This window comes from Mobula hypostoma, chromosome 1 (assembly GCF_963921235.1).
Source record: "Mobula hypostoma chromosome 1, sMobHyp1.1, whole genome shotgun sequence".
Lineage (NCBI taxonomy): Eukaryota > Metazoa > Chordata > Chondrichthyes > Myliobatiformes > Myliobatidae > Mobula > Mobula hypostoma.
The window spans coordinates 102,438,184-102,455,435 of NC_086097.1; the positions used below are offsets into that span (position 1 = coordinate 102,438,184).

General features: G+C 41.7%; 1 protein-coding gene across 4 annotated transcripts in view; it reads right to left on the reverse strand.

Moving 5' to 3' along the window:
• tmem62 (transmembrane protein 62) overlaps positions 1-17,252 on the reverse strand; it is a 103,522-nt gene that overhangs the window by 75,106 nt on the left and 11,164 nt on the right. For 2 of the 4 annotated variants that reach the window (XM_063054112.1, XM_063054103.1), the window contains one exon: positions 16,032-16,077. The exons of the other annotated variants lie outside the window; for them this stretch is intronic. In XM_063054112.1, the coding sequence (XP_062910182.1) occupies positions 16,032-16,077 (46 nt within the window). The remainder of the gene's footprint in view (positions 1-16,031; positions 16,078-17,252) is intronic. 4 annotated transcript variants of the gene reach the window in all.

The following is a 17,252-nucleotide window of genomic DNA, read 5'->3' on the forward strand; positions in this document are numbered from 1 at the left end:
AAAAGGCTGCTAAGACAACAGTCAGAATTAGTTTGATTCAGGAAATGGCATATTCCACTGAGCAGAAACAAGAGTATAGCAAGCGTAGTTCCCAGACTGACCAGACAATGGTACCATTAGAAATGTGCAGCATATCAAAATATTTACTACTGGGCAAGAAACTGTCCACACAGAAGTGAACAAGTTAAGCCAACTGAAGAACATAACAAATCTGAAGAAGTAGAAGCGTGTCATATCACATTGTTTGTGAAGGAATCACTTACTAATGCAGAGATATCTGAGGCAGAGGTTTTGATGATAGGATCTCTAGTATCTGCTGTTATTGATACAGCATGCATACACACAGTGTGTGGAGAAAAACGGCTTGAAAGCTATGTAAGTGAACTAAACCAGAATGAAGTGCATAAACCAATGAACACAGATACACCTAGTAACAATGCATTCAAATTTGGAGATGGAAAGTTTGTGCATTCCACCAAAAGAGGTAAAATTCCTGCAAAAACAGGGTAGATAAAATGTTACATTGAAATGGAGGTGGTACCAGTGAACATTCCATTACTCTTGAGTAAATCTTCCCTAAAGAAAAAAGGAGCAGTACTAGATATAGAGAATGACCAAGCAATGATGCTTCAACAGCCAGTGTCTCTTGAACTCACCAGCCTTGGACATTACTATGTGAACACTCTCGATAAAGACATTACTGAGAACCAGTGGGAGAACCGTCACACAAAACATGACCATAGATGAGAAACGCAAAGTGGTGCTCAAACTTCACAAGCAGTTTAGACACACTTTAACAGATAGACTTCAGAAACTGCTCAGGAGTTCAGGAAACAAAGATGCAGATTATTTTTCCATTCTAAAGCAGATAATTGACAGCTGTGTGACACGCCAAAAGTTTGGAAAGCCCAAGGCTGCGGTTGGTCTGCCGCTAGCATCTGAATACAATGAAACAGGAGCCATAGACCTACACGAACCAGAGCAAGGAGTGTGGTACTTCCATGTCACTGATGAGTTCACACGTTTCAGTGCTGGTAGCATTGTAAATACAATGAGGCACTCACCCGAGATGGTAAAAAAAAACTTCATCCATTCTGGATAAGTGTGCTTGGCCCACCTCGGAAAGTATTCAGTGATAATGGTGGTGAATTTAATAATGATGAATTCAGAGATACGGCAGAAAACTTTAACATTGAAACAAGTACAACAGTCTTTGGAGTAATGGACTTCTAGAGCGACACAAATACTTACTGAAATAATGCTGAAGGTAATGAAAAGGAATAGCTGTGATTGGAACATAGCCCTGGACTGGACCCTTATTGTGTCAACTGGTGTTTGGCCAGAATCCAAACCTTCCCTCTGTACTGGTTGACACACCACTTGCTCTAGCGGGCACTACAAGGAGTGAATGGGTTGGGAAACATATTTCAACACTGCATGTATCAAGGAAGGCTTTCACTGAAGTAGAGTGTTCAGAGAGAATTCGAAAAGCACTGAGGGCACAGGTCCGTCTTATAGATGACAAACATCAGACAGGGAACAGTGTGTATTACAAAAGAGCAGACTGTACAGAACAGAAAGGTCCTGGAGTTGTCTTTGGTCAGAATGGAGTTGTTATTCATGAGACATGGAGGTACATACATCAGAGTGCATCGTTCCAGACTACGTAAGCACAAGCTGAAGACCATCAGAACTCCATAGAGAACGATACAAAAAATGAAAAGCACTTACCTGGCACACGGTCACATAGCACAGAGAGAGATGAGGAGAGTGCAGCTAAGGACCCAACAGAGTTGCTCAACAGTGGCACAGACAGTGTGGAAGAGAGTGCAGTTGGGAACTCAGACTTGCTTGTACAGAAATTATCAAGTACAAAGACAACATGAAGTTTTAGCCTTAAAACAGGACAAACTGAGATTTTTAGACCAAAGCACTGGTATCTCATACAAAGCCGAAGTCTGAGGATGAGCAGACAAAGCCACTGGGAGAAACAAAAGTTGGTACAACTTGAATTACCTAGAACCAGTCACAGTTGTTGGCACGTCAGTCCACGTGTCATGTGTAGACAGACTTCATACTGAATCAAGTATAGATGAGGCTGGATCATCCGAGAAATGTCAAGATGAAGATGCCCTAGTAACTAAAGAGGTGTTGTTGGAATCTGCAAAACAGGATGAAATCAGAAGTTGGAGAAATAGTGGAGTGTTGAGAAAGCCAGAGACATTGTCAAAAGACAGAGTCTAGAAGATTGGTGTGCCCTTTGAAAGAAACCCAGACAGAAAATACACCAAAAGCACGTCTGGTAGCTAGAGGTTTTGAAAAACTGAACATAAAAGAATTCCAAAAAGACTCACCAACATGTGCATCAGAGTCTCTCCAACTACTTCTCTCAGCGATATGTCAAAAGCATTGGCAAACCCATTGCATGGACATAAAATCCGCATTCTTACAGGGGATGGAGCTATCACGTGACATTTACATTAAAACCCCCCCTACTCCCACCCGCCCCAGCTGAAGCCAGAAGTGAAGGAACACCGTGGAAACTCAAAAAGTGTGTGTGGTCTAGCAGATGCATCACTTTACTGGTATAAAAAAGGTCAAGGAAATGTTGAAAACAGGTGAAAAAAGGTCACAAGTGGATCCAGCTTTTTTTTTTACTGGCAAGATTCACAATGTCATGTGATTGGAGTACTGTATGTCATAAAGATGACTTCATATGGGGAGGCTCATAAAACTTTGTCACAACAGTTATCCCTCAGCTAAAATCAGCCTTTCAGGTTGGGTGCAAGGAACATGACAGATTCTGCTTATGTAGGGATAAACATCCTTGCTTTTAACGTTACTGTACAACTCCACCAAGAAAGCTACGTCAAGAATCTTCAGACAATCCACATGGAATCCTCACATGCCACACAACAGGATGCACCCCTCAGTGAAGCTGAAGCCAAGCAACTTAGGTCAAAGATAGGTCAGATTTGATTGGTGGCAACGCAGAGCAGACACAACATCATGCTTGATGCCTGCAACTTGGCATCCAGCATAAAAAATGCCATAGTACAAACTTTACATGAAGCAAACAAGATAGTGTGCAGAATGCAATCTGAAAAAGTGGCTGAAGTTTCAACAGCTTGGAAAAGAGCTCAGTGAGGCCTCACTTGGAAATCTTCCTGATGGACGGACTCAAGGAGACATTTTATTGTACTGATGGTGGAAGAGGGAGGATTTTCACCTCTCTATTGGCAATCAAAAAGGATCCAAAGAGTTATACAAAGTACGCTGAAAAGAGAAACCCTTACAATGTCTGAAGGTATTGACAATGCTGTTTATCTGGCCACACTCTATTCTGCGCTTTTCCATGGTGATCCGAAGAAGAGCAGTTTACAAATAACTTGTGTCACAGACAACTACTCTTTGGTTGATGCCATCAAATCACCAAGTCAGTTACAGAGAAGAGGCTTCATCTAGAGATAAGCAGCACCAAAGAACTTGTCCAAGCACAGAAAATTCATCATATGCTGCCGTCAACCACAAAGGACAACAAGGGAGCTCCAGCTCTTGTGCTGTTAAAGGCACTTAGTGAAGGCATTTGGTACCTTAAGAACTGGTTCTTCATGGGTTAGAACTAATTCTCATGTCCTAATGGATATTTGAATTGTCTTTACATTTTAAAAAATTATATACATAAAAAAGGAGGTGGAGATTGTTGAGTTCTGTTCATTTGGATTTAGTGGGCATACGTACTTCCCCATTATGCGCATGCATGCCAGATTGGTGGAGAGGGGGGGAGGGAATTGTGGGATAAAAGGGTAGCAGCCCTCAGGATTGAACTGAGCTGTTGAAGGTAAAGTTGTTTAAACAAAAGAAAAACGTGTCTTTGGTGTTAACACCTGCCACTGCTTCTCAGCCACGTGTCCCACGTCCCTCCTGCAGCACACCACCCTTGCCATTCCAGCATCCTTTGCTCCCACAAACTCACTCACTGCTCCACACTGACAAATACAGTACTGTAGCTGAATAAATTTGTAGGGTCAGGAATGGTTCCAGAGGACTGGAAAAATCACAAATGTCACTCCACACTTTAAGAGAGGGTGGCAAAAAAAAACAGGAAATTATGCACTGGCTAGCCTGATTTCAGTGTTTCGTAATGTTTTTTCTGTTATTAAGGATGAGGTTTCAGGGTACTTGGAAGCACATAAAATAAGCCAATAAGCATGGCTTCTGTAAGGGGAGATCTGCTGGAATTCTTTGAGGAAGTAACAAGCAGGATAAACAAAGGCAAATCAATGGGTGTTTGTTTACTTGGACTTTTAGAATGCCTTTGACAAGGTGCTGCATGTGAGGCTGTTAAATTAGATAAGGGTGCATGGTGCACCTGTACTGAAGCAGATTGTGGAGGAGATATTGTTCAAAGTAAATTTATTTAAGTTTGCCTCTCTCAGGACGTTTGCCAACTTGGGAAGCGCATATCAATGACTGGAGCTGGTTTCCCTCTAACCGTGTCACTTTTCCCCAATTCCAATCCGCCATCCACTTCCAAGCACAGAGTCTTCCATACTACAATGCAGCTTTTAATGGATAGGACATGGAACATCACAGCACAGTACAGTACAGGTTCTTTGATCCACAATGTTATGCCGACATTTTAATCTACCCCAAAATCAAACTAACCCATCTCTCCTACATCGCCCTCCATTTTACTAACATCTATGTGCCAGAAGAAATATGGAAAATAACATCCCAAGAACCTGTTTCTTTGTTCAACAGCTCCATTTAATATCAGAGAATGTTTACAATATACAACCTGAAATTCTTGTTCTTTACAGATATCCACAAAAGCGGAAGAGTGAGTGACAGTTAAAACATGTGAACCCAAAGCTCCCCTACTCCCCCTTCCACATACAAGCAGCAGCAAAGCAACGAGCCTCCCCCATCCACACCCACTTACTTCAGCAAAAAAGCATCAGCACCCCCTAAGCAAGCAAGCAATAGCAAAGCCTCCATGAAAGATATAATCTGCAGTACAACAATTCACGTGGCCAAGTGGTTAAGGCATTAAGGCCTGAAGGTCGTGAGTTCAAGCCCCAGCCGAGGCAACGGGATGTGTCCTTGAGCAAGGCACTTAATCACACACTGCTCTGCGACGACACTAGTGCCAAGTTGTATGGGTCCTAATGCCCTTCCCTTGGACAACATTGGTGTTGTGGAGAGGGGAGACTTGCAGCATGGGCAACTGCTAGTCTTTCATACAACCTTGCCCAGGCCTGCGCCCTGGAGAGTGAAGACTTTGCAAGACTAACGGATGCCTTTACAACAATTCAACATACCACAGGCTCTCTCTCCCCCTAATAAGGGGACAGAGAGGAGTCACTCATGAGAGGGGAAATATAAACGAATCAACTCGCTGATTCATGGCGTTAAAGTCTACTGTGTCCCACCCCTGCATTCTCAGACTTGAGAATCAGCAACAAACTCTCCCCCACCAACGAGAGAGGCAGAGACACAGAGACAGAGATTTTATGGGATAATAGCAAGGAAGAAGTTCAGTTTGTATTTTGTACAATGGATTCTATATATGCAATAGCAAAGTTGATATTTGAGGTAAAAAGGGGACCAAGAGCACAAATACAGAATTGGCTAACGGGCAAGCTGGAATGTGGTCTAAAAGGTTCAGGACGACAATACTAGCCCAGCTAGTAAAGCCACAGTCTCACATACTAGTAGCCAGGTGCCATCTGTGTGGAAGTTGAATGTTCTCCCTGTGATGACCATAAGACAGAACAGAATAGCCCATTCAGCCCATTAAGTCTGTGCCATCACTCTATCATGGCTGATTCCGAATCCCACTCAACCCCATATACCTGCCTTTTCTCCATATCCTTCGATGCCCTGACCGACCAGGAAACGATCAATTTCCACCTTAAATATACCCACAGACTTGTCCTCTACCGCAGTCTGTGGCAGAGCATTCCACAGATTTACTAATCTCTAGCTAAAAAAATTCCTCCGTATCTCTGTTCTAAAGATATGGGGCCCAAAACAGTTGACAATACTCCAAATGTATCCTGACCAGTGTCTTAAAAAAAGGCTTAGCATTATCTCCTTGCTTTTATATTCTATTTCCTTGGAAATAAATGCCAACATTGCATTTGCCTTCTTTACCACAGACTCAACCTGTAAATTAACCTCTGGAGGCTTGCATGAGGACTCCCAAGTCTCTCTGCACCTCTGATGTTTGAACCTTCTCCCCATGTAGATGATAGTCCGTACTTTGGTTCCTTTTACCTAAATGCATTATCATACATTTCCCAACACTGTATTCCATCTGCCACTTTTTTTGCCCATTCTACCGATTTGCCCAAGTCCTGCTGCAATCACATTGCTTCCTCACAACTACCCATCCCTCCACCTATCTTCATATCATCCCTCAACTTTCCCACAAAGCCATCAATTCCATTATCTAAATCACTGACAAACAATGTGAAAAGTTGCAGTCCTAAAACTAACCCCTGAGGAACACCACTAGTCACTGGCAGCCAACCAGAAAAGGCCCCCTTTATTCCCACTCTCTGCCTCCTGCCTGTCAGTCATTCCTCTATCCATGCCAGTATCTTTCCTGTAATGCCAGAGGATTTTATCTTGTTAAGCAGCCTCATGTGTGGCACCTTATCAAATGCCTTCTGAAAATCCAAGTAAGTGACATCCACCGCCTCTCCTTTGTCCACCCTGCTTGTTACTTCCTTGAAGAACCCTAACAAATTTGTCAGGTAAGATTTCTCTTGATCCTTGAAAGATCATGACCAATGCATCCACTATCTCTTCAACAACCTCCCTCAGGTCTCTGGGATGTAGCTCATCTGGCCCAGCTGGCATATCCACCTTAAGACCATTGAGTTTGTCTAGCACTTTTTCCTTTGTAATAGCAATGGCACTCATTTCTGCTCTTTGACACTCATGGACCTCTGGCACACTGCCAGTGTTTTCCACAGTGAAGACAGATGCAAAGTACCCATTAAGTTCATCTGTCATTTCCTTGTCCCCCATTACTACCTCACCAGCATCATTTTCCAGTGGTCCAATATCAACTCTCCATTCCCTTTTACTCTTTGTACGGAGTGGGTTTCCCCCCAGATTTTCTTCTGTACTATAAAAATGTGTAAGGTGGGAGATTAATTGTTGTAAATTGCCCCTCTGAGTGGTAGAATGTGGGATGAGTTGAAGTGAATGTGGGAAGAATATGAAAAGGTATTAATGTCAGATCATTGCAAATATTTGGGACAGGGTCAGTAGGTTACAGGGTCTGATTCCATGACCACTGCTGGCTTTGATTTTTATTTTATTTCATTCATGGGAAGTAAATGTTATTAGCAAAATGATCATTTATTGTCTATTCCCAGTTGCCTGTGAAATGAGGAGGCAGTTAACTATCAATCATATTATTGATTCTGGAATTATGTGCAGGCCAAACTGGATATATCCTTCTGTGAAGAATATTAGAAAACCTATTTGGCTTTGTACCATTCTACCACTTTCATAATTACTGCTACTGATGCATTATTTTAAGTTCCAGATATTATTTATATTCTAGAATGTCAGGCCCCCAGATCCCATTGCAAGTTCCAAACTATGTTTCTGAACCATTGTTTGAGGACATTGCCTGCTTGATCAATAGCTTAATCTCTGTGCTGCTGTATCCACATGTTAATGAACTAGACTTGGGCACAATTTCAAAATCTGTAGATATCACAAAACTATACAAATGGTGAGCTGGGGATCTGGTAGAATGGTAACTCACGTGCAAATGAAAATTTACACGATTGAAAGGAAAGGAAAAATATAATACAAACTACAAGGTCAATCTTAAAAGAATATGAGAAAAGAAACCCAGGGTGCAGAATTGAAAATACACGTGGACTAAGATGTTAACTGTCCTGTGCTATCACCAGTGGGATCATCAGTTGACCTGCCACCTGTCTTCAGGAGTTTCGGCCCACTTATGATCAAGACTCCCTCAAGGTGGTGGGCCAGCAGTGCTAAAGCACCATCTCCCACTGGTGAGCTTAAAAACTTGGCATCTGCCTCTATCAGAGTTGTTGGTCGCTACCATTCAACAGATAGTCTACTCTTCAGGCCTCTATGCAACTACTGAAGGGTTTGCAAAAGATGTATACACTTTCCGACTATCTGCCCCTCTGGACATACTTGGTCCACACCCATGCTGATCCTTTCTCTGCTGCCTCAGCTACAGACCTGCTGGTTGACTTGATCTCTCTTCTAGTGAAGCCAAGCTCACGCAGCCACTTCTGGAAAGTGAACGCAATAAAGCCACGGCAGCCTACTTCGAATGGATAGCATGAGACCTTCCACCCTCTGTCTCTGCACTCTGATCTTAATTCTGCATATTTGGTAACTTGCGCTCATGGGCTTCATCGATGTTGTCTTCCCAGGGAACTGAGAGTTCACCAATAACCACTTCTCTACTGGTTTCAGACCGTACAATTATATCTGGACGCAATGTGGTGAAAGCTATATGCTCCGGGAAACTGCCTTTCCCATCCAGGTCGGCCTTGACACACCAATCATTGGCTGAAGAAAGTAAGCTTGATCGTGAGCCTGCGCTGTACACCCTTTACTTGGAGCCTTCTTTCACAATCAATATGCAATGTTCTGTGCAGCATGGGGCATGAGATAAGTTGTGCTGCAGTACTCTCTGCTCAACCACTTCTGTTACAACTTTGAGAATGTTGTTATGTCTCCAAGTGTACATGCTGCTGGAAAGATTGACTCTGCATGCACTCAAAATGTGTTGAACTGTTCCTTTCTCGCCACAAGCAGCACACCTGTCTGTCTCATCTTCATACCAGGTGCTGAGGTTGGCAGGTGCTGGGAGCAGATCGTACACTGCTCTGCGTAGAAAAGAAATGCGGAGCGGTTCCATCTGCCACAGAACATTCCAAGATAGATGTCGTTGTTCAACACTTTCCCACCAGGTCCAAGCCCCTTGTTTGGCCAGGCCAGCTGTTTTAGCTAACCTCTTCTCCTCTTCTACCTCTCGTATTTCTTGTGTTACAATCTTAAAAGAATATGAGAAAGAAACCCAGGGTGCATATAAATCTTTAAAATTGGTAGGAAGGGTGAGCAGAGCAGTTTAAAATAAAAGGAAATAATAACAGGATGTTGGAATTGTTCAGGTCAGGCAGCATCTGTAGTGAGAAAGTTATTATATTGTAGGTCAATGGCCTGAATAAAGGATCATTGACATGAAACATTAACTCTGTTTCTCTACATAGATGCTGCCTGACCTGCAGAGCATTTTCAGTTTTTCATTCCAAATTTCCAATATTTTGTTTTCCAGTTTATGAACAGATGTAAACAGTAGAAAGGGTGGAAACTGTGCCCAATCAAACACTGTACACAAAACCAGGATACCAAACCCCAGAAATAACATGAAGGCTTTGGAGAGAAAACCACACACGGATTAGTGCTGGAATCCATATGGTTTATTACATGAAGTATAATATTTGGAAGGACAAACTCCAAGGCAGAGTACAAAGTAAATGGCAGGTTGGTAGTGTGGAGGAGCAGAGGGATCTCGGGGTATATGTCCACAGATCCCTGAAAGTTGCCTCACAGGTGGATAGGGTAGTTAAGAAAGCTTATAGGGTGTTAGCTTTCATAAGTCGAAGGATAGAGTTTAAGAGTCGCGATGTAATGATGCAGCTCTATAAAACTCTGGTTAGGCCACACTTGGAGTACTGTGTCCAGTTCTGGTCACCTCACTATAGGAAGGATGTGGAAGCATTGGAAAGGGTACAGAGGAGATTTACCAGAATGCTTCCTGGTTTAGAGAGTATGCATTATGATCAGAGATTAAGGGAGCTAGGGCTTTACTCTAGTTTAAGAGACTACCAGACAGGTATATGGAGGAAATTAAGGTGGGGGCTTATATGGGAGGCAGGGTTTGAGGGTCAGCACAACATTGTGGGCTGAAGGGCCTGTAGTGTGCTGTACTATTCTATTCTATTCTATTCTAAGTATCAATCAGGATATGGATGTAGAAGTTTCAGATGCACCAAAACTGTAGCATCAACAGTAAAGCATTGAACTAAAGGATTACATTGATCAAATAGTCAAATGGGGAGAGCAGTAGGAGATGGAATTTTGCCCTGATACATTTGGGGAGGAACAAAAAAGACTAAAAATGTCAAGAGAAATACAGCAAATGGTAGGGGTCTAGATGATATTGAGGAACTGAGGAATCTCTGTGTGCCAGGTTTGTTGGAGGTGGAAGCACAGGTAGATAATGTGATCAAGAAGGCATATGGGATACTTGCCTTCATTCACCATGCATAGAATACAAGAACAGGGAGGTTATAAAATATTATAAAGCATTCATAATAACATAATAGTATTATGTACAGGTCTAGTTGCCATGCTATGATTGCATGAAAGGGTGCAGAGGAGAATCAGCAGGATGTTGCCCGAGACGGAGATCAGTTATAACTTCAAACATAGAACAACAACAAAAAAGGAAGAGCATTTCAGTCCACTCTGTCTATGCCAACCATCATGCCAATTGAAACTAATCCTATCTGCTTTCATATAGTTTATATCCCTCCATACTCTGCCTCTTCATTTGCTGTACCAGCATCCACCATTTCCCTAGCAGTGCAGTTCAGACACCTACCTCTCCTTGTTCAAAAAAAAATTGCCCCATAAATCTCCTTTAAACTTTGCCTCCCTCACTTTAAATCTATGCCCTCAAGTATTTGATATTTCCACTCAGGGGAAAAATAAGCCTCTCACTAACTAGTCTCTCATTCAAGCCCACACATTTGTGAACTTCTTCTGCACTCTCTTCAAGGCCTTCATACCCTTCCTATAATGCAGTGACCAGAACTCCACACACTACTCTAAATATAGTCTAACCAAAGTTACATACAATTGCAACATGACTTTAAAACTCTTTTTTACTCAATACTGTCCAATAAAGGCAAGCATGTCACAGGCCTTCTTTATCAGCTTATCTACTTGTGCTGCCAAATCCATGGCGTTATCAACTTGTACCCCAAGAGAAGAGTTTTTTTTAATGCAGAAGGCGGTTGGAATCTAGAACACACAGTCACAGGTGGTGGAGGCGAGTACTGTGAAGACATTTAAAGAGAATTTAGATGAGTATTTGAATTACAAATGGTACAGCTAAAAATCAAAAGCTGATAAATTGGATTAATATAGAAAGGTTTCTGGTGGCTGGCATAGATATGGTAGACTGAAAGGGTCTGTTTCTGTACTATGTGACTCTACAAGAGTACAAAAGTAATTCAACCAATTATCTGAGGAAAAAGGAATCATTTCTTTTCAGTTATTTTCCACAAAATGTGGACATTGCTTGAAGGACCGATACTGCTTGTTCCTAGCCATCTTCCTAAAATTCTACAGAATGTTCCACAGACCTATTAGGAAGGAAGTTTCAGGATTTGACTGAGAAGAAATAGTTGTATTGACTGAGGTCAAGACTATATGTGACTTGGAAGGGAACTTGGAAGTGATGTTCCTTCCTTCTTCTAAGTTGTAGAAGTTGTGCTATAATCCAAATAAAATTGGATTAAAGTTACATAGACAGATGGTAGAATCTCGTACTTTCTCCTTATAATACAGTAGGCTGGGAAGAAATTTGATACAAATAGTTTAAAAAGCTTTAAGGTAAATAGAGGGAAACTGTTTTTAACAGATGAAGGTCAGATAACACAGAACATTACCGCATAGTACAGGCCCTTTGGTCCACATGTTGTGATGACTTTTTAACCTACTCAAAGATCAATCTAATCTTTCCCTCCTACATAGAAAAATGGGGAGCTATCATCCATGTGTCTATCTGCCTCTACTACTACCCATCAGGGAGTTCCATGCATCCACTCTGAGTAAAAAAGCCTAACTCTGACATCTGCCCATACTTTCTTCCAAACATCTTAAAGATAAGCCCCCTCATATTAGCCATTTCATCAAAAGGACTCTGGTTGTCCATGATCTATGCTTCTAATCATATTGTACACCTCTATCTTCAAAAGTCATGCCCTCTAGTCCAGACAGCACCCCAGCAAATCTCCTCTGCTCCCTGTCTAAAGCTTCCACATCCTTCTTGCAATAAGGCAACCAGAACTAAACACAATATTCCAAATGTGGTCTAATCAGGGTTTTATAGAGCTGGAACATAACCTTGCAGCTTTTGAACTCAGTCTCTCAATTAATGAAGACCAACACACTATATGCCTTCGTAACAACCCTATCAACTTATGCGGTAACTTTGACGGATCTATGGACATGGATACCAAGATCCCCCTGTTCCTCTATACTTCCAAGAATCCTGTCATTAACCCTGTATTCTGCCTTCTAATTCAACCTGCCAAAATGAATCATTTCACACTTTTCTGGGTTGAACTCTATCTGCCACTTCTCAACCCAGCTCTGCATCCTTTCAATGTTCTGCTGCATCCTACAACAACCCTCCACACTTTGCACAACTCCACCAACTTCCATGTCATCTGCAAACTTACTAACCCACCTTTCCATTTCCTCAGTCATTTATGTATATAAAAAAAATCACAAAGAGCAGGGGTCCAGAACAGATCCCCTGGAACACACTGGTCACCGACCTCCAAGCAGAATAAACTCCATCTACAGCCACTCTCTGCCTTCTGTGAGCAGACAAAGCCCGCTCTACAGTGTATCCACACAGCCAAGTTTCCCTGGATCTCATACTTCTTAACTTTCTGAATGAGCTGACCACGGGGAACCTTAACACACACCTTACCAAAATCTATATACACCAAATCCACTGCTCTACCTTACTTAACGTGCTTTGTCACATTCTCAAAAAATTCAATCAGGGACATTAAAGCATAACCTGCCCCTCACGAAGCCATCCTGACTATCCATTATCAGACCATGCTTCTCCAAATGCTCATAAATCCTGTCTCTGGAATAGAGGTTCCCAACCTGGGGTCCATAGACCCCTCAGTTAATGCAAGGGGTCCCAAAAAAAAGTTGGGAACCCCTTCTCTAGAATCTTGCAATAATTTGCCCACCAATGAAGTAAGACTGACTGGCCTAATTCCCAGGATTATCCCTACATCCTTTTTTTTAAAACAAAGGAATAACATTTGCCACTATCGCCAAAGGTGCAGCAATTTCTTCCCTTGCTTCCATTAGTAACCTGGGGCAAACCCCGTCTGGACCCAGGGACTTATCTATCCTAATGCACATCTTCTTTCTTAACATTGTCATGTTTCAGCATATCAGACTGCTTTACGCTGTCCTTGCAGACGTCAAGTTCCCCCTCACTGATGAATACTGAAGCAAAGTATTCATTAAATACCTCCACCTACCTCCTCTGACTCTAGCAACATGCTTCTTCTCCTATCAGTCCTACCCTTACTCTGGTCATCCTTCCTTTTTTCACATACAGTGGTGCTAGAAAGTTTGTGAACCCCGTAAAATTTTCTCTATTTCTGCACAAATATGACCTAAAATGTCATCACATCTTCACACAAGTTCTAAAACGAGATAAAGAAAACCCAACTAAATAAATAACACAAAAAACATTTGTTGAGAAAATTGATCCAATATTACATGCATTTGCTGGAAAATTTATGTGAACCTTTGCTTTCAGAACCCGGGGTGACCCCCCCCCCCAGCCCGTACATCAATAACTTCAACCAAATGTTTCCAGTAACTGTTGATCAGTCCTGCATGTCAGCTTGGAGGAATTTTCGGCCATTCCTTCTTACAAAACTGCTTCAACTCTGGATGTTGGTGGGCTTCCTTACATGACCTGTTGGGTTCAGGTCCTCCCACAACATTTCTATGGGATTAAGGTCAGGACTTTGACTCAGTCATTCCAAAACACAAACTTTCTTCTTAAACCATTCTGTTGTTGATTTACTCATCTTTCAGATCATTGTCTTGTTGCATTATCCAACTTCTATTAAACTTCGGGTGACGGACCACTACCCTGACATTCTCCTGGAAAATGTCTTGAATTTTGAATTCGTTGTGCCCGCAATGATTGCAAGCTGTCCAGGCCCTGAGGCAGCAAAGCAGCACCAAAACATGATGCTCCTTCCACCATGCTTCACAGATGGGATGAGGTGTTGACGTTGATGTGCAGTGCCCTTTTTCCTCCAAACATAGTGGTGTGTATTTCTGCCAAAAAGTTCAAATTTTGTCTCTTCTGTCCACAGAACCTTGTCCCAGAAGCATCATGGAACATCCAGGTTGTCCCCTGCAAACTTGAGATGTGCAGCAATGTTTTTTTTGGAGAACAGTGGTTTCCTCTATAGCGTCCTTCCATGAACACCATTCTTGTTCAGTGTTTTTCTTATAGTGGACCCATGAACAGAGAACCCAGCAAGTTCTAGAGATTTCTGCAGATCTTTTGCGGTTAACCTTGGGTTCTTTTTCACCTCCTTCAGCATTGCACGTTGTGCTCTTGGTGTGATCTTTACAGAATGCCCACTCATAAAGAGAGTAGCAACAGTACTGAATTTCCTCCTTTTGTAGACAATTTCTCTTACTGTGGACTGATGGACACTCAGGTCTTTAGAAATGCTCTAGTAGCCTTTTCCAGCTTCATGTACCTCTACAATTCTTTCTTCTTCTAAGGTTCTCTGAAAGTTGTTTTGATTGAGGTATGGTGCACATAAACAGATCTTTCTTGAGAAGAGCAGGCTCTGTCAGTAACCTGACTTTGGGTGTCTTTTTTATAGGACAGGGCACCATTGATTGGAACACCTGACTCCAAATAGCTTTTGGAGAAGGCATTACCCTAGAGGTTCACATACTGTTTCCCAACAGAAGATTTTGGTGTTATTTATTTAATTTGGTTCTCTTTATCTAGTTTTAGGACTTATGTTAAGATCTGATCACACTTTAGGCCATACTTATGTAGAAATAGAGAAAATTCTACCGAGTTCACAAACTTTACAGCACCACTGTACGAGTAGAATGCCTTGGGCTTTTCCTTAATCTTACTCATCAAGGCCTTCTATTGCACTTCTAGCTCTCCTGAGTCTATTCTTCAGCTCCTTCCTGGCCACCTTGTAACTCTCTGGAGCCCTGACTGATCCTTGCTTCCTAAACCTTACGCAAGCTTTTTTCTTCCTCTTGACAAATGTTCTACATCTCGTCACACATAGTTCCCTCACCCAACCATCCTCTCCCTACCTTGAATGGACAAACTTATCGAGAACCCCCAGCAAGTACTCCCTAAACAAACTCCACATTTTTGTACAAATGGCATATGTTGATATCTTTCAAAAAAACACGCAAGAGAAACATACACAATGAAGAATTTGAATGTTCTGACTGAGAGTGAAATAGATGCAGCTTCAGTATTTTCTCAGAGGGATGAAGAACAAAACTGCAATATTATGGCTAAGAACTGATGAATGGCATTGCTCTCTAAGAGCACCATTATAAACACAAGTGCTAACCTCTGAAACACATATTTCTAACACTTGTCAGGCAAGTCTTATTTCACTAAGTTATGCAAGAATTTCCAGTGTATTTAATACTTCCCCACAACACTATGCAATCCCCAACCCTGCAGCCTGGCTCAATTCACATGCCCCCTCCTTCTGGTTGCCTAAAATACTCCAGCAGTCTCTATTACTGCCCCACCCTTTCGTTTGTACGTCATGAAAAGCCACTTTGAGAGACAGGTGTTTTCCCATGAAGTATGAAATTTAAACACAGTAACTTCTTTGTTCCCAGACTTGTGCACCCATGTGAGTCGCTGGAATCAGAATAGATAGCTAAATGCAAACCTATTACTGGTTTTAGCTAGAGGTGATACTTGGTACAAGGAAAACAAAGAGAGAAAACATCTGAGGTGAGACTCAGTTGTTAATTTTCCAAGAAAGGAGAGCTGAATGTATTTTTTCCACCAATATTAATCATAATTCACAGCCCAAGAATGAATAAACAACACATCATTCATTAAATACCAAATTTTAGATAGTTTTTAAGCACAATACCTGTAGTAGTTATTGACACTCTCAAGTGACGGAATATTGAAAGCATCTGTGGTAAGAAAGAGGAAGACTGCATCATGGTAGGCATTTATATTGCACTTTTAATATAATAAAACATCCATAGGTTCTTAGGGATTAATAAGACAAAACGTAAATGCAAAAAAAATCTAGAGCAAAATTTGATTGAAGTGGTATATTCTAATGAGCGTCTTAAATGAGGTGATACTGATGGAGGAAGAGGGACTTGTAGACATGACTGCCAAATGGAGTGGGGTTGTACTCAAAAGGAACAGTAACTGACAAATACAGAGATTTTGAGAGACAAGGTATGAAGTTGTAGGGCTGAAACAGGTTAGAGAGAATGAAGTGTGATGCAATTTAATTTGAAAATAAAGCATTTTAAAATTCCAACTCTCCCAAATCCTGATGTTCAAATTCCCAACCACATCCTGAAAGCAGCTTACAATGTTCCATTTCTGATTAATACCATCCTTATTTGACTCACAACATTCTTTGCAGAAAGAAAATATACAGCCAGAATTCACAGCCAGCTTTAATTGCTTCCCATAATTTCTAAACAAAGCCCTGATTTGCATCCAGTGATTCAGACAGCAGGGTCACAAGGAGAGCTCATGTCTAGAGGGTGGTGGGCATCACCATAATATTGGGAGAAACATCAACATCAACTAGGACAGCCCCACGGTTCAGTGGAGAATATTGCTGCTGTGAACTCGTAAGCTTCTAATATTAAGGTTTGCAGTATACCAATTAGAATCATATAGCACAGAATCAAGCTCTTCAGTTCACTAAATCTGTCCAATAAACCAGCCCGGAAAAGTTAAGGTTTCAAGTTAAGCCCATCTTTCATCCACACTCAGTGGCAACTTACCTATACCGATCCTATGCTAGTCCTATATCCCAGCAACTTCCCACTCTCAGACACACCAGGAGTAATTTACAGCGGCCGATTAACCTGCCAAATTGCATGCCTTTGGGATGTAGAAGGAAACCAGAGCACCCGGGGAAACCCAAACAGCCATAGATAGAACATGCAAACCGTATGCAGAGAGCAGAGGTTAGGACTGAACCCTGGTTATTAGTGCTGTGAGATAGCAGCTGTAATAATTGCACTAGTGTGCTGTTTGCCTCTTGCATTCTATCTTCCTTCATTTACGAAGTGTTAACACTTTAATAAGCAAGGAAAATTGAATCAGCCATGATGAA